Source organism: Microtus pennsylvanicus, chromosome 2, assembly GCF_037038515.1.
Source record: "Microtus pennsylvanicus isolate mMicPen1 chromosome 2, mMicPen1.hap1, whole genome shotgun sequence".
In the NCBI taxonomy this organism is placed as follows: Eukaryota; Metazoa; Chordata; class Mammalia; order Rodentia; family Cricetidae; genus Microtus; species Microtus pennsylvanicus.
The window spans coordinates 24153380-24171879 of NC_134580.1; the positions used below are offsets into that span (position 1 = coordinate 24153380).

At 42.9% G+C, this 18500-nt stretch overlaps 1 protein-coding gene across 3 annotated transcripts in view; it reads left to right on the top strand.

Moving 5' to 3' along the window:
- Nucleotides 1-18500, top strand: part of Ano6 (anoctamin 6) — a 165385-nt gene that overhangs the window by 85338 nt on the left and 61547 nt on the right. For all 3 annotated transcript variants that reach the window (XM_075960464.1, XM_075960466.1, XM_075960465.1), the window contains one exon: nucleotides 6944-7072. In XM_075960464.1, the coding sequence (XP_075816579.1) occupies nucleotides 6944-7072 (129 nt within the window). The remainder of the gene's footprint in view (nucleotides 1-6943; nucleotides 7073-18500) is intronic.

Below are 18500 nucleotides of genomic sequence, written 5' to 3' on the forward strand. Positions count from 1 at the left end.
TATTTTAAATAAACACTGATTGGTCAGTAGCCAGGCAGGAAGTATAGGCGGGACAACCAGACAGGAAGTAGAGGCAGGTCAATGAGAACAGGAGTATTCTGGGAAGAAGGAAGCTTTTTCTGCAGTTGTGAGCCCACCACAGAAGAAGATGTGACTGCCTCGCTTAAAAAGGTACCAAGCCATATGGCTAGCATAGACAAGAATAATGGACTAATACATGTTATAGGAGTTAATAAGAAGCCTGAGCAAATGCACCAATCAGTTTATAGTTAATGTAGACCTCTGTGTGATTTCTTTGGGACTTAATAACTGTGGGAACCAGGCAGGACAGAAACCCTCGCCAACAGTGACTCTTTATTTAAAAGCAGAAACTATTGCCCTGGGAAGCATGTGACATGAATGATGGAGCAAAAGGAGGAAGTTTGCAGCTGAGTTTAGTGAATGGGATCTACCCGTGTGTTTAAGATTTAACAAGTCAGATATGTTAAAAAGTAGTTGAAATGTGGCTAATGAAGACAAACACAGTTGGGCCGAGAAGAACATACAGCTATAAGTTACAGTGAAGTTTTTGATCCTGAAGACCAAGAGCACCATAACTCAACTTACAGGTAGCGTGCCATGAAAATGCACCAAGACACCAGGAGCAAGTGCAGAACTGTTTTGGTTCCGAGTGATTCCAGAATACAGGATGGGAGCTATTGTTTAGAGGTTCAGAGATGTAACTTAGGAAAGCCTTGTTTCAGGTAGAAAACCCTATACAACATTCCTCAGAAGACAGTATAAGCTAAAATTTCACATAGATTCAAGGTTTTATGCAAGTGGGGGGAAGATGAATTTGCAATAGACACACTGATCTGGGGCTCTGCGGCCTCTGGAAGCTAGCCTCCAGGGGGACAGCCCTTCTCAAGCACACTTTCTTGTACCACGCATCGCTAGCCTGTCCCTGCACCTTAGGTAGTGGGTAGTATGTTGACAATTCCTTGTATTTTATCTCTCTCACAGTTCCCTTGCCAACACTATCACTGACAGCTGAAAATGGTGTAAACAGATGGCGATTTCTTCTAGAAGAAGGAAGTTATAAAAAGCTAGGATGGGCGCTTTCGCTTTTCCTTCTCATTGTTTGAGGTTTCTTTGCCTTTCTTATCTTTAAGGCTAACCTGACTTTGTTTGCTCTTTGTTTTTTGTTTGGTTGATTTTTGTTTTGTTTTTTTAAAGGCAGAAAACTCATAGGAAAACAGAAAATTAAAAAGAATGAAGTCGTGTGGATGAAGTCAGTCACAGCACAGTCCCCATGGTTTAAGAGAAGGCAGTGAGGGTAGCTCCCTGCACAGCCTGAAAAGGGCACCTGCCTGGAGCCTCCCATAAGCGTCTAGTTAATTTTCTCTGAATGACACTTTTGAATGAAACCCAGGACCACGCTAATGCCACTAAGCCACATCCCCAGCCTCAGGGGACTCCTTTTAAAGGAACTTTTATTTTAAAGGTCGCTTCAAAGTTCTGTCTTCATATGTCCTCGACTCTAGTTCAGAGATTTTAAGACTATTAAACAGTGGCAAGGATACTGGAGAAGGCATGCCCTCATCCTTGCTGGCATCTGGAACGTGGAGTCCCTAATAACAGACCTCTAGCAGAGGGAAGCAAGGACAAAATGCACACGCCGCGTCAGGAGGCCATGGCACGGAAGAAGACATTGTAATGACATAGCCCAATATTTACAAGCAACCACATCTGTGCCCGTGTAAGAAATAACTGAAAATAACAAGTTCCACCGCTTGGGAACTTGTGGAAATAATTCACAGATAGAAGATGGCACTTTTGTTTTTAAGATCGTGACATCAAATTTAACTTGAAACCAAAACCAAGTAAGTGGTAGGTTCTAAATATAGAGAAATATATGAGAGGCGGTATGCATAACCAATGTTTGGTGGTTGTGAGGATGGCCTGTAATCTGTGATGAAAAGTCAGCCGCTGCTCTAGTGACCTTCTAAAATGGGCACACTTCATTTTAATGTGCTCGTGCCCACATGAAAATAATCTGTCAGCACTGCCGGACCCAGGGCGGGTGGGCTGACACAGCCTGGTATGTCTCCCTTTTACTGCCAGAATGCACTTGGTAAAATTGAGAGTGTTCTAAGATATCTGTCTACATAGATGTCTGTCTCCCCCATAACCACAGACCGCTGCCTTCCCAACAGTGTCTCTGTCAGCATCACTGAGTCAGGTGGGCACCAGTGTCCACAGTGGTTACCCATCATTATTTCTACAGTTAGCTTGCCACGTGGCTCCCTCAAAGGTACGCTAGCCCCTCTGCCAGACCTTTCCTCACAGCTCCACCAGGGGTTACGTTTGATGAGGTGCAGGAGCTGTCCCTGACTTGTCTTAGAGCTGTGGGGTTTTCAGATGGAGCCACATAGAGTCCCGTAAGTCTGGTCTTTGCTGTTCTTTGTCCTCTTACCCATTTCCCTGTGCGGCCTCCGCTTTCACCACTAAAGCTCTGGAGAATCCACTAAAAAGTCCAGTTAGGTCAAGGGTAGCAAAAGTGGTAGTTCCTTTGGACAGGGCCTGTAATAATGTTAGTGTCCTCTAGTTAGAAGGTGCAGAAGAAGAAAAACCAAAATCACGTTTTGGCTGCGATAGTGGGAAAGTGGAAGGCTGTAATCTCGGGAGGGTGGTGCCTGCCACACTCACATTCTCACGCTGTGCTGGTGGGCGTGTGATTTAGGATGCTGGGATAGTCGTTCATGTATCTGAAGCATTCGAACAGGCCGCAGCACTTAGGATCGGCTTTCCGAATTTAGGCTAATGAAATAGTAATCGAACATGTGCACAGATACATATGTACAAGGAAGCGCATTGCAGCAGTGTTTATAGAAGCAGAAAATTGGAAGCAACTTCTGTGTTCATCAGTGGAGGAACTGTTTAGCTAAATTATATTGCAGCTATTAAACATGATGATTCAGAGCGTTACATAAAGCTAGAAAATGCCTCTGATCGATGTTTGTAAAACAGTGCGTGCGTATGGTACCATTTTAGTTAATATGTGCATGAGCATGCCTGGAAGGAAGCTCTCCAAAAATATTTAAAAACTCAGCTCATGTCTGGGAGACGGGGTTACATATGACGTTTATTTCTTCCTTTATACTTTACTGGATTGTTCAGAGTTATTTTGTACTGAACATAATTTTTTTTTTCAATTAGGAGAAGAGTCTGTGTGGTTTAGGGGGGTTGTAAAAACCCTGAGGTCTTAATACATGGAGAGGCCTCACAGAGAGCCCAGGGTGAACAAGGACTGGACACTGCTTCCAGAACCGAGCTGAGCCAAGGGGGAGAGTGAGTTATACAGAAATCACTGGGTCCCGAGTACACACTGATTGTCACAGAGTCAATACCAAATGTTCTCAGAACATCCTGAGACACGCTCTAAAAACAGCCCTTGCGTCAGGGCCCATCCTCCCCGGTGGTCTCCTTTGCTCAGCTCTCCGCAGTCTGGAAGGCCGGGCTAGTCAGAGAAGTTCCTGTGTGTTGACTCTGTGCCCACACTCTTTTCCTTCCCTGTGACTAATGTGTTATGTCCTTCTCCAGCCGCCCAGCTCTCCTCGGATATTTGTCTTTCCCCTCAGCGCTCAGTCTCCCCCAGCTGCTGCCGCCCTAGAACATTTTTAGCCAATATTTGGCTTTTGACATTGATTTGCAGTTTGCATTTTGATCAAATAAAAGGAGTGAAATTTGACTGAATTTGTAGCATGTTTGCACTATTGTACAGAGGAAAACACTTTACTTATTTGTATCTTGTGTCTTTCTGTCTGGTAGTTAGGAAAAATGGAAATATGCCATTTGCAGCACACAAGTAAAATTAAATTCTGCATTTTGAGATTTGAATAAAAGCTTCTACTTCTGATATGAACTTGGTGTGTGTGTGTGCATGTGTGTGTGTGGTGTGCACCTGTGGTATGTGCGTGTGTGTGGTGTGTGCAATACGTGGTGTGTGTGTGGTGTGTTTGGTATATGTGTTTGTGGTGTGGTGTCTGTGTGTGTGCCTGTGGTATGTGTGTGTATGTGTGCATGTGATGTGCGTGTGTGTGGTGTGTACATGCGTGGTGTGTTTGGTGTATATGTGTGCGGTGTGTTTGGTGTATGGTGTATGTGTGTGGTGTGGTGTAGTGTGTGTGTGTGTGTGTGAGAGAGAGAGAGAGAGAGAGAGAGAGAGAGAGAGAGAGAGAGAGAGAAAGAGAGAGAGAGAGAGAATGGGAATTCAGGGTTTACTGCAGAATAAAGGTACTGTATTTTTAGTTTAGTTGTGTTACGGGTAGTCGCCTCCCTCCCTCATGGTTCTAGAATTAACTTTAATTTTTCTAGTTCTAAGAACCGGAGGGAGCAGCTCATTGCTACACTCATGCTTCAGCTGCTCTTTTAATTATATGAAAGTTTAAATATTTTTCATAGTGCAATTTCTCAACTATTGTTGGAAAACAAGTCTTCCTTGTGGCCTCTCTGTGAGGTAAAAGCTGTTAGCCCAAATGAGCCTGGAGCAGTTCAGCATTTCAGGTTCTGTGGGAAGTCTTGCAATGCAATCAGTTTCACCATCCAAGGCAAGTGTCAGACCCTCTCATGCATAAACATGAGTCTGAGCAAAGGCTCCAATGCAGCCACACTTCACCCTGATTGTGAATAAATAATTTAAATTCAGCATTTCAAATGACGGTAATAGATTCTGCTGGAGTGAGGTGGGACTGGGTTCCTCGCAGGGACTGTTGGCGACCTTCTTGATGACATTTGAAACACGTGAGTCTAGACCCGTGTTGAGAGGTTACTTTATGGTCACAGAAATCCTGATGTCAAGGAGCCTGAGAGTGTTTATTAGTGAGGTGAGGAGTGTTCCAACCATGCCCACCCTGAGTGACCACAGCGCCCCTTCATGCGTGCAGCCCTTCCCTCAGGCCCCTCTCACCACCACCCTTCATGTCTGTCCAGAAGACAGACTCCCCAAGGCCAAATCATTTCCCTCTGCTGTGACTATAGCAGCCTCTTCAAGGGGAAGTTCAGTGCCCACATTTCAACCAGGTCGCTAGGTGGACTTTCCCTGCCGAGTTATTACAGGAAGACACTCACTTTGAGACATTTTCCCTCGGCCATTGTCCTGCAGTAGCCAGAAGTCTCACTTGATGCTGTGACTGGGATGAGGGCCCCTGTGTGCTTCCTCAACAACAGCAAGAAGAGTGTACATTTTTTTACCTTCTCAAATTCACACTAGTTTGAAGGCACAGAGCAAAATCATTTTAATATTTTTTCTTTTCCTTTTTGAAAATTCCGTATATGTATTCAAGATCCATAAATGTATCTTGATAGTCTCTGCCCTCCTCCTATCCCCCAGGTCCTCTCTCCCCAGCATCATGCTAGAATATTCATGGGGGTCACCTAAGACAATAGGAAAACACAGATATTTTACATCACGATTCATAACAATAGCAAAAGTTACAATTGCCATGTGGCCGTGAAAATGATTGTATGCTTGGGGGTCACCACAACATGGGGGGCTATATTAAAAGGTTGCAGCGTTAGGAAAGGTGAGGCCCACTGACTTGGTGGGATGTGGGAATAAAGGGAGCTTCTGCAGGTGGGGTAGCTTGACGAATAGGAAGAGACCCCAGAAGCCTTTACACACCTCTGTTGGGAGAGAGGAAAGGAAGAACACATAGCGGCTTTAAGGGTTGCGAAGATTACATCTTCTTAGAAGTGTAAAGAGAAGGAGGTGCTGTGGGGGTGGCAGAATCGAATGGTTTCTGTGCTAATTGATGCTCGAATGCATAAGAGAATTAATCGCGTTTCATGAACATATCATGCATGCCGTTCCATCAAATTATTGCAAAACACAATTCTTCATTTGTTTTTAATGGCGGGGGGAGTTAAATCGATCACTTACCAGGTAAAAAGCATTCTTAAGCAATGAAGCTAGCATAAGCATTTTTTTAATAGGCTGTGAGAACAGACTTCTCCCTGTAGATTAAACCACCTTTGTCCTTGTGTGTATGGGAACAGAAGGATAGCGATTGTATTAGCCCCATCTTTGCTCTAATATCTTATTTTAAGACAAACTAAACCAGCCGTGCCCATGTGTGTCCAGGATCAGAGGGACAGTGATTGTATTAGGCCCATCTTTTGCTCTGATGTCTTACTTTGTTATCATATTCATTTTGCCCCCCCCCACCCTTCTTTCTGAGACAGAGTGTCCCGTCGTAGCCCAGGCTGGCCTGCTTCAACCTCCCAGGTGCTGGAATTATAGTAACTTGCACCACTATATATATTTTAGGTTATAATCTTTTAAGTTCTTAATTGAAGACTCATTTAATTTGTTACTATCAATATTTACAAGTTTTGAAATTTGCTTCCTATGGGTCACGGGACACTGCTTGTGGATCTGCAGACAAACACCAATGACTAACGTGGCTTTGTGTGCACGGCAGCTCTTCTTGGCTGCCGTTTAAAATGATTCCTCGGGGGAAGCGATGACCTCTGGAGAGGTGTCATGAAAACCAGTTAAAAGCGAGGAAGTCAGAGACGGATGAGGCTTCCATCAGGAGTGCTATGTCTCATATTTTCCTTGCTAAAAAATTCAGTCCCACAGCCAGGAAGTCCTTATTCCTGAGTTCCTGTCCAAAGTTGACTCCCCTCTGCTGTCCAGGCAGGTAGAATCTGGGCTGATTGTGCCTTGCATGTAATACTGACCATTTCCAAGTGTTTGAGGCAAATCCCTCGTTTCTCACGTCACAGGCTGCCCCTCCCCACGAACAGATAATGCTGTAGAGGTCGGAGACCTAGGCATGAATATATTTTTCTCTTTCTCAGCGAGCTCATCAGTGAACTCATGAAAACGAGAAGATATGCACTTATCAATCATCACCTTTCCAAAGCTCACATTCCCACTTTTTCCCCCCGTTCTTCACAGGAGGAATTTAACGGAAAGCCTGACTCCCTCTACTTCACGGACGGCCAGAGACGGATCGACTTCGTTCTCGTGTACGAAGATGAGACTAAAAAGGAGACCAATAAAAAAGGAACAAATGAAAAGCAAAGGGTAGGATCTCTTTTCTGTTGTAATTTCATTTATTTCCTTTTATAGTGTGAGATGAGAAAAGGTGTGTGGTTCTCGTGTAAACCACTGAGGAAATGGTGGGCCATGAACCAAACGTCCATTCCTTGTTTCCTCAGGCCATGATCCTTCAAGGCGTGTGAGCAGGAAATTTTGTTGAATTTCAAACAAGCTTGTCCAGGCTCTTCTTCAGTGGTTTCAGGCTGAAGGGAGAGTGACTCCTCAGGAGCTGCCTTTTCCGTTGTGGAGAGGAGATTTACACTAAGGCGCACGGGGCTGCTCACACCTGGCTGGGAAAGAGGCTGATAATTAAGGACAAGTGCAGTAACAGCTAGCATTCCGTGTGTGTGTGTGTGTGTGTGTGTGTGTGTGTGTGTGTGTGTGTGTGCGCGCGCGCGCTCTCTCGCTCTGCTGCCAGAGGTGCATTTTGCTTGCATTTTTTTTTTCTCATTTAACTCTTACCATACCCGAGCTGGGCTCTGTCCTCACACAAGTTCAGCTTCTCCTCTTGAAAGCAGACCCTGTGTCCGTGACGCTCATGTCTTCTGTCAGCCATCCTTTCCTCTCTTGTGCCCATTGGCAGCCGTGCCTCCTCCCTTTCCTTTGCAAAGGCCTCCTGGGAAACAAGGCCATTCTTCCTTTGAAAAAATTCCAGCAACAGGCCAGGGCTAGCACAGCCGCCTGGAACTTCTCTTTCGAAATGCAAACTGCACATAACTCAAGCAGGACGGAAGACGTGTAACACGTGGATGTTTAGATCCATGCTGGAAATCATTCCATCATTATATCCACTGCCTTGCGAATGAACTGTTAAGCATACACACAGCTTTTATTGTCCTCATCCGTACTTTATGCATAAACTATACCAATCTTTAATCTTTTTCATTTCTGGTTATTCATTGAAAGCAAGTGATAAAACCTTTTTGTAAAACGAAATGAATAACTACTTTATTCGTTTATCATAATAACCATCATTACTTAGGTGTTTAAATTTGGACAGGGTTAAGTTTGGAGTCCTAAGTTTATCTGGTACAGCAGAATAAGCCCAGGATTTAGAAAATGACATTCAGATTCTAATTCAGCTACTGTCCTAGCCAGAGCAATTTAACTTACATGAAACATTTCCACAGGTGATAATGACGTCATCAAAAAAAAAGAGTGCATTTATTGTTTTTGCCAAAGTGAAAAGTGGTGTTTTCGCTCAGCACATGGCTTAGGATTGGAGCTGTGCTGCGTGTGTGAAGTCATTCAGGAACCCCAGTTGAAACCGAGGCTCCGCCTTATTTGTTAGGCAGTTCCAAAATCAACCTGGACATCTGCACAAAGGGCAAAGAAGGTGCCAGAGTCAGAGAAGGAGGAGCTCATGCTTCCTAGCGGCTGGGATCCGGCAGCCGTTGTGCACAAGGGTGTCAGGCCAAGCCCAGCAAGTGAAGCTTCTGTCTTCTGTCGATTTCGTAACTTCCCCCCACATTTAGACTTCTTTGGGTTTAGATTGCATCTTTACGAAAAGGTTACCATAATTCTAGTTGGTTGAAATTTTTTTTTTCTTATTGGTATCTAAATATTGACTGTCATATGGTATCCTAAATTCAGGAAAATAGGACCTCAACATCTATCACATGTTATTATGATTAAGATGAAATAGAATAGCATATATAGATGTTACATAAATTTCCAATACATGCAAGTTATAAATGTTAATACTGCGCTTTCTATTCTTACTTGGATTTGGCGTTTTTCTAAGGTAATGCTCTGCTATGAAAGACATGACTCTCCTTTTACCCGGCTTTATTACTAGAATAAAGTAACTAGTGGACTTGACCATTTTTTCCCAGATTAGGTATAATAGCCTATGCATTCATATTTACTACTGTCAAATATTCACGGAGCACCCATGTGCCAATAGGAATGGGCTGGATTTATGTAAAGCAAGTTAAATAAGTATATCAAATCCATTAAAGTATAAAGGAAATGGCCTGACTTTGGACAAGAGCTTTACTGCTTGGTGAAGGGGCCCTGGAGCTATTCACATTATTAATAAGTTCTTCATTTGCTTTAGACGGGGACATAGTTGTCAGATTGACTCTCGTAAGTCAGGAGGCAAAAAAAAAAAAGTCATTAATTTTGGCAGTCCTCCAACACAGTGAATGATGTACCTTGATGCTGATATTCATAAGCTTTGCTTTGAAGTGTTTTCAGTTTGCATTTGTACATATTTCTTAATTTTTACACTCTGTCGAAATTGAAAGCCTGGCTTTGGAACCACGTTTTTATTAATTGGACAGACGTTTCTAAGCTTTGTTGTAGTCCTCGTCAGGGCTTAGTGGGGATTTAGGGCAATGCCGAGGAAAAGCAATTTCAAAGTCCTGTTTCTCCTAAAAGGAAAGTTTTCTGTGTATGTCACATTGATTTCCTAAAACAACACCGTGGTTGGCTTTGCCAGGATTGATCAAAAGGGTTCTGTAAGCAAGTTTTAGGGCTGTGGGAAAATGGGACTAAAAGGGCCATAGGCACCCTAAACACACATACATGAAAGGCCTATGTCTTCTCAGGAGCAGGAGAAAATTCCGTCCCGGTCAAGCTTTCAGATAGTATGTATTTTCACCCCTTTGTATTGGTGAAATCACGTCCTGATTTGTCACTCCCCTTTGAAAGCATACATTGTCTGCTTTTGCATGTGATATGGCGGTCATAAGGACTTGTTTCAGCAAGTCGTGTTTGTCTTACGCCATGCTTTCTGCTGGATCAGTTTGGATGGTTTTTACTGCAAGTCGCAAGAAAACAAGATTTCAAATGGGTAATTGCTCGAAGGAAATAATTATGTCACTAATCAGGAGGTAGAACCAGCTCTGAGGCAGGTGATTTTCCGGCTTAATGAGGCCATTCCTTCTTCCTGCCCTGATCCTCAAGCAAGCATCCCCCGGGTATAAGGTGACAGCTGGGACTCCAGGAATCCAGCAGCAGAAGCATTGTCTCTCTTTTTAGAAACAAGGAAGCGCCTCTGGAAGGACCCTGTGCAGCCTTCCCACTGTAATTCCCTCTGTAGCATAGATCATAGTCTCTTTCTCTCCTCCCTCCTTCCATCTCTCTCTCCCTCTCATTCTTCCTTTGCCAAGGTCCCATGTAGTCTAGGTTCATCTTAAACTCACATGAAGTGATGACCTTGACTGCTGGTCTACCTACCTGTCTGTCATTCCTGAGTATTGGGATTATAGATAAACATCATCATGCCAGAAGTGGTGACGAATCTTGGTTGGCAACTTGAAACTCCTTGAAAGAGATAACCTCAGCACAAGAAATAGCCTCAAATAAAGAGTTGCCTTCATCACTTTGGCCTCTAAGCATGTCTGTAGGTGTGAGGATGGGATATTCTTTTGAATGCTATATAATGGAGCAGGATGTAGCCTAATGTGGACCATGGTGTCCTTGGGCAAGTAGACCTGAAGTGTATAAAAAAAAAAAAGCTGTCTATGCAGAAGCAGGGAGCAAGGCAGTAAACAGCATCCATCCATGGTCTCTGCTTCAGTTTCTACATTGTGTTCCAGCCTTGGCGTCTCTCGATGATGGACTCTAACCTGTAAGATAACCCTTCCTCGCCAAGTTGCTTTTGGTCACACAGTTTATCACAGCAACAGAAACCAAACTAGGACAGCAGATTTGTTGATTCGGGGATGGAACCCAAGGCATCCTCCATGCTCAGCAAGCATTCTACTCAATGAGTACATTCGTTGCCACCCCGTAGTCTGTGATCACTCATCCCATACTCTCCTATAATTCAGCACTAGCCAGCCTCCCTGGTCCTTTGGCTCTGTTTCCATCTATCTAGCCAACCACAGGTTCTGAAAAAATATGTTCCAAAGAGGACTGGAGAGATGTCTCAGTGACTAGGAGCACTTTTTATTCTTACAGAGGGCCTGGGTTTGGTTCCCAGCACCCACATGATTGATGACTTACAAGCATCTGTAACTCCAATTCAGGCCACCAAGTGGTCTCTTCTGACCACTGTGGGCACCTGTCACGCATGGGTGCTCAGACACCCATGCAGGCAAAACACTCACACACATAAGTAAATCTAAAATTTTTTAATTGTTCAGAAAAAGAATGCTCGCTGTTGAACCCATACAAATGTATTCCTATTTATTATTCTCTAAGATAGACAATATAAGCAACCAATATAAACATTAAATTATGTTAGGTTTAGTAAGGTGTACAGTGTAGACAACCATTCACATTGTTCTAGGTTTAGTAGCAATCCGAAAATGGTTTGAAACATATGGGGGAAATGTATATATGTGATACCCAAACACTGCTCCGTTCTATGTCAGGGCCCTTTCAGTGCCCATGGAGATTGTTTCCTATGACCCTTCTAGAGTTTTCCTTGTGTCTGCATAGGGGGCTGGACTAGGATGATGGAGTCTTTCACTGGCCCACGCTAGTCAGGATTGGTTCCGTTTATTTCCTGAGTCACCAGATCACCCCGTATCAGACAAATGTTCAGGCTTTGCTTTGTAACAGTGGAAGAGAAGAGCGTCTGAGAGCTGCCATCAGTGCCTGGCACCCAGACAACTGTAAGTAAATATGGGGGGTCAATAGTATAATGAGCAAAGATGTTTTAAATAAAACAAATCCCGCCCGCCCTGCATAGCTCCGATTCCTCCATCACAGTCTTGGTTGTAACTGCTTCTTTCTTTCCATTTTTGCTACAACTACTAACAGTCGCAGGACTGATCTGCTTTGATTTTGGTTTGTCCCTTGGCCTTACCTGTTTCAGGACAGATGTGTTCCTGGCCACAGGATGATATAATCAAATGATGGCGGAAGTGGGAGGAGGTAGGGTCCAGACAGCACAAAAGCAGCGCGTGCAGTCCTGAATAAATTTTATTTAATTTTTTTTTATCCATTCCTAGTACTGATGGAAACTTAGTTTCTCTGAAGTTAAGGAAAGGTGTGTGAATGGAAGTAAATGTTTGTAGTTCGCATTGTGTTAGTCCTGAAATTAGCCGGAGAAAAACCAGCCCCACTATTCCGACCAAATTAAAGCAATTTCTTTTATTAAAATGCTAAATTCTGACCTTGATGGAATTTGGTCAGAACCACCATCTTAAAACTTTCAGCTGCTTGACCCTAGGCATGTGTTGTTGCGGCTTATGTGGACAAAACCTATAGGCCACCATACTTTCCCATGAGGCTTTTTGTTATTTTTCCAAGAACTACAACTCCCAGAATGCCAGGAAGTTACCTGGTCCTTGGGCAGGTGGGCTTATGGGTTATCCCAGTGTATAACAGAACTACATCTTCCAGCATTCCAGGAAGTTAGGGACTTAGGAGTTAGCTTAGGGTCTAACAATTTGCCTTAGGAATCCTATAGAAAGTGTCAGAAGGCTCTGACTCAGAAACTGAAAAGTAAAAATTTTAAAGTAACAGCCAAGCTTATTTATACAATAATACAGATATTAGTTAGCTTTCAATCGCATGAGCGTTGCTCAGATAAATCCCACCAACCAGAACTGCTTACTCAGAACGTAGATGAGTTTGCTTGAGAAATGCTTACAAGTCCCTAAGATGTCTAGTATGATAAACATAGTGCACTACGGCGTTTAATGGGATTATATATCCTGGAACGAAGTTTTACAGTGTCCGTGCGGGTTTTGTATATTTTTTTATTAGCATTCCTTAATTATTTAAAAATTTTTATTGCTGTTGTCGAAATATTTTAAGTTGTAATTTGTTAACCTGTTTTATATATATAATACTTTTGGTTTTTGTGAGTCTGTGTAGGTATTTTGATAAACTCTTTGGTTCTTTTATGTTTGTTTCAGATGAAGAACACGACAGTGTTGTTTAGCCTTTGCCTTCCTAGGGTTCTTTGATTTTTTTTCTCCTTTATGTACAATTGCTGGCCTTCTGAACTCATCGTAGGAATTCAGCTCATTGTAGGAACTGCTGCTATATTGCTTATGGTTTTAACAGAAATAGTTGCAAAAGTTCTTCAGTAAATGTTATTCCCAGGGTAAATTTTGGGTAGATTTTCTTTTAAGAAGTTAAGTTGTTGTCTTTTAGTTTTAGTGTTTTTTATAATATATTTTAAAAGATCTATTGAAAGACCTGGTGTCTTAGCACACCCCTTTAATCCCAGCGTTTGGGAGGCAGAGGCAAGCAGATCTATGTTCAAGACCAGTCTGGTCTAGATATTGAGTTCCAGATCTGCTATCATGGTGAGTCCCTGTCTCAGATTTTTTTTAAATAAAATATGTTGAAGTGATAGTTAGGCTATTCATTAAGCACATTCTAAGGTATGTTGATTTCAGGTGCATAGGTAGATTTTGAATATACCCAGTGTATTCCGGGGTGGCATTGGATACCAAGATCTGAGAGTGCTCAAGTCTCTTATAGAAAATGGTACAGGGTATTTGCATATAATCCCGCATCTTCCTAGGTGCTTTTCATCATTTCTGTTTCATTTAATATAAATACAATGCAAAATAAATGGCCGTTAAAGTTTGTTGCTTGTGAGTGACAAGGGTAAAGTCAATATATGTGGTTCCAGATGCATTTTTTTTCACCAAACATTTCTCATCTGTGGATGAAGAACCTACAGAGACGAGTGATATATTGTATGTGATTGCTTGTGGCCAATAAGACAAGAGATAGTGTAGATAATGCAAAAATTGTTTTTTATTGGCTTTAACATACTACATAGAACCAGGCAGTTGTAGCACATGCCTTTAATACCAACACTTGGGCGGCAAGAGGCAGAGGCAGGCAGATCTCTGAGTTTGAGGCTGAGGCCAACCTGGTCTACAAGAGCTAGTTCCAGAACACGCTCTAAAGCCACAGAGAAACCCTGTCTTGAAAACCCAAAAAAGCCGGGCAGTGGTGGCACACACCTTTAATCCCAGCACTTGGGAACCAGAGGCAGGAGGATGTCTGTGAGTAGAAGACCAACCTGGTCTACAAGAGCTAGTAGGATGGACTCCAAAGCTACAAAGAAACCCTGTCTCGAAAAACCAAAAAGGAAAAAAAATGCTGCATAGTTTCATATTTATTTTATCCCTACTCATTTATAATCTACATTAAATGATTTATGTTATTGGAAAGTATTTGACTGTTCTGTGAACTATTTAAAAGTTAAGACCATATGCTTCCCAGAGCTTCGTGTAAGTAGAGGGTTTGGGAGGAGATTGTCTAAGAGTATAACATCTTTTGTTGGGACGAATAATTTCAAGAGAGCTTTTGTATATCACAGAGACCATAGTTAATGTCCTGCCTTGTTGCAAATGGCTAAGAGAATGGTTTTCGCCCCCTAGGATAAGTGTGAGGTAGTTGAATGCTGACTAGTTGGAAGCTAGCCTTCCACATGTATGAATATGTGCATTGAGTGTGCTGCACACGATGAATGCATCCCCTTTTGTCACCTAAAGTAAACAAGTAGAAAAGGGAAAATCCATTTCAGGTTATTACAAGAAATAAATTAAGATTAAAGCAAATCACACTGATAATTCAGTATGAAAGGAATATAAAGGCCAGAAAATGAAAATGAATTTTGTTGTAAGCCATAAGGTTTTGTTTAGAAGTTAGACGTTAACTGCACAGTTCCCTCTGAGCTTCCTCATTGGTGCAGAACTGGGGCTATTGCCAGTAATGTGGAGCCCTTGTTCTGGTGGGAGGGTCTCCCGGAGGCATGACTGAAGGATGGTGAGTGACAACGAATCCTAACAGCTGAGAAAGTTCCCTGAGATGAGCATTTCCCCACATACCTGGGAATCCGAAGCCAGAGATTTGCACAATGGTGGTTACTGGACACTGCTTGCAGCCACTGCTTTATGACGTCATCTTCGCAGGTGGTGGGCCCTCAGGCTCATGTTTTAGAGGGAAATCAGATCTACTTTCGATTTTTTTAAATGTTTTGGATTAATGCCAGGAGCTTTCTTTAAAGATTTTTATCTTTCCCTTTGCTTTCTGCCCTGCTTACCGTACTAAAACTAGAGCTTAAAATAAATCAGTTGAGTTAGAATTAGGAGTTTTAAGTTGTAGCACGAAGCCTGTTGTATGTTTTGTTTTCTCTGGAGTACGCAGCACAGGTGCAGTGAGTCTGGATCTTGCTGCTTACTTTCAAAATAGTTAATGACATTGACCTTGAACCTCATCACCAGACAGAGAACAGTGATGTTACGGAAAGGGAAGTCAGACTGTGTCATGCCAGCTCATCAAAGACCTTGGTACTTCCAAAGATGGGAAAAGAACACCCTTTTCCTGAGTGTTTCTCTTACTGTCTGGCCTTAGGGCTGAAGAAAGACCAACATTTGCCTGGAACTCGCAGTCCCTTGTGGCCCACCTTTCTACACGCTGTCATTAAAGGGACTAGGGGTTCCTCAGCTAGACCACATTCAAGAAAAGCCTTGAGGGGAAAAGCAATCATGAACAAATCTGCTTTGTGCACCTGCGCATGCATGTGAAAAGGTGCATTCTGGGAAGAAGTATGTCTTCCTTTTTTTCATTAAAAAATGTATTTCTTTATTCGTTGACAGTTTTATACAATGTGGTGTATGATGTTCATTTCATCCCCAGTTTCTCTCTCTCTTCCCATTCCAGAAGAACCCTTTGTTCTAAACAATACCCCACCCCTTGCCACTACTTTCACATCCTCTTGTGTCGTTTGTTTTTTGTGTGGGCATTTGGAAAGTGGAATTTACTGGAGCATAGACAATTTACCAGGGTCTTTACCCCTGAAGAAAAGGACTCCTCTTGCCCTTAGCTCCTCAGGGAAGGACTGGGCTCTTGAGTCCCTCCCCTACCTGTGATAGACAGACCCATCTTGTGCAGGTCTTACGCCATAAGCTCATGAGTGCAGTGGACATGTGTCCAGAACACTGCATTTTGCAACCCTACCTCCATCCTGGGCAGCAATGTTCGACAGTATCTAGATTTACTGTGTGCAGATAGCTTTGCCTTCTTCTCATCTCTAAGTCAGTAGCTCTAGACCATTGGTTCTCAACCTTCCTAATGCTGTGACCTTTAACACAGTGCCTCTGTGTTGTGGTGACTCCCAACTGTAAAATCACTTTGTTGCTATTGCATAACTATAATTTTGATACTGTTATGAATCATAATGTAAATATTTGATATGCAGAATATCTGATATGCAACCCCTGTGAAAAGGTCCCCTGTTTTATCCCCTTGAGGGGTCGCAACCCACAGGTTGAAACCACTACTCTAAACCAAAGACTTGGGCTTGTATTTGAAGATGAACTCTTCACGCTGTTTGTAAATGACCTCAACAATCCTTTGTTCCCTTTTTTCAGTGCTAAGTTACAGATAATTTCCCTTCCAGGTAACTTGCTTTTTAAATGCCCCACAATGAGTGCATGTTTCTTTTTAAATTAAACTAAAAATGTTAATTTAAAAGTAAAGTTTGAAACTGAACGTCAGCTAAATATTCACTTTCTTTCACCCTTGTCATTTAAAGTACTTGTCTGTTTTGTTGGCCCTTCGTGAACACACATTACCTGCGTGGGTAAATTCTTCATCACACTGCTCCACCAACATTAAATGTGTCACCAACTAGTGAATTTAAATGAAGCTGCGATTAATTAGTTTACGTATTCTACTTTCCAAACCTTTTGGAGCACATGCTATGTAACTAATAAATTAGCACATAAAGTAATTAATACTTTTTACATGAATTAAGTACCTTTGACTTATTTTTCATGTGTCTTTGTGGACTTTGCAAAGATTAGCCAAGTGAAAATAAAATGGTGGAACCACTGACTGGTACTTTGCTTAACAGAGTTCTAAGAATATTTGAAGTTAATCTACGTTTATCTCATTAGTTCTAAGTAGTTGGCATCTCATCACATTGTACTCCATTATTTAATGCCTTTTCCACTGACAGAGCAGGGTCCCATGAAGGAGTGGTGGGGACCCCTGTTTATAATCAGGATTTACACAGGGTCCCATGAAGGAGTGGTAGGGACCCCTGTTTATAATCAGGATTTACACAGGGTCCCATGAAGGAGTGGTGGGGACCCCTGTTTATAATCAGGATTTGCACAGGGTCCCATAAAGGAGAGGTGGGAACCCCTGTTTATAATCAGGATTTTCACAGGGTCCCATGAAGGAGTGGTAGGGACCCCTGTTTATAATCAGGATTTACACAGGGTCCCATGAAGGAGTGGTAGGGACCCCTGTTTATAATCAGGATTTTCACAAGGTCCAGGAAGGAGTGGTGGGGACCCCTGTTTATTATCAGGATTTTCACAGGGTCCATGAAGGAGTGGTGGGGACCCCTGTTTATAATCAGGATTTACACAGGGTCCCATGAAGGAGTGGTAGGGACCCCTGTTTATAATCAGGATTTTCACAGGGTCCATGAAGGAGTGGTGGGGACCCCTGTTTATAATTATGATTTGGACAGGGTCCATGAAGGAGTGGTGGGGACCCCTGTTTATAATCACGATTTGGACAGGGTCCATGAAGGAGTGGTGGGGACCCCTGTTTATAATCAGGATTTACACAGGGTCCCATGAAGGAGTGGTAGGGACCCCTGTTTATAATCAGGATTTTCACAGGGTCCATGAAGAAGTGGTGGGGACCTCTGTTTATAATCAGGATTTTCACAGGGTCCATGAAGGAGTGGTGAGGACCCCTGTTTATTATCAGGATTTTCACAGGGTCCATGAAGGAGTGGTGGGGACCCCTGTTTATAATCACGATTTGCACAGGGTCCATGAAGGAGTGGTGGGGACCCCTGTTTATAATCAGGATTTTCACAGGGCCCCATGAAGGAGTGGTGAGGACCCCTGTTTATTATCAGGATTTTCACAGGGTCCATGAAGGAGTGGTGGGGACCCCTGTTTATAATCACGATTTGCACAGGGTCCATGAAGGAGTGGTGGGGACCCCTGTTTATAATCAGGATTTACACAGGGTCCCATGAAGGAGTGGTAGGGACCCCTGTTTATAATCAGGATTTACACAGGGTCCCATGAAGGAGTGGTGAGGACCCCTGTTTATAATCACGATTTGGACAGGGTCCATGAAGGAGTGGTGGGGACCCCTCTTTATAATCAGGATTTGCACAGAGTAATTCACAGGTGAGTCCTGTGTAGCAGTCGCCTTGTTAAGCCAATGAGACATGGCGTGGGTCGTCCACCGTGCTTAGGAACAGAAGGCTTCTTTAATTATGTCACTCTGTCCTTTGTACTTGTAATCACAGTGCTCCTTATTTCTCTGAGAGCTTTATTAATCTCTCAAAAAGGGAGCTATAAATAAATTCTGTTTCTGTGGGGCGGGTGGTAATTGCTCTCTTTCGTCTTCACGCTGAGCTGTGAGCCCGCTCTCCCCACAGTCACGGTCCCACGAACCGTGTGCTTCTTTCTGTGAGGGGCACATTGTCACAATGATTAGTGACTTT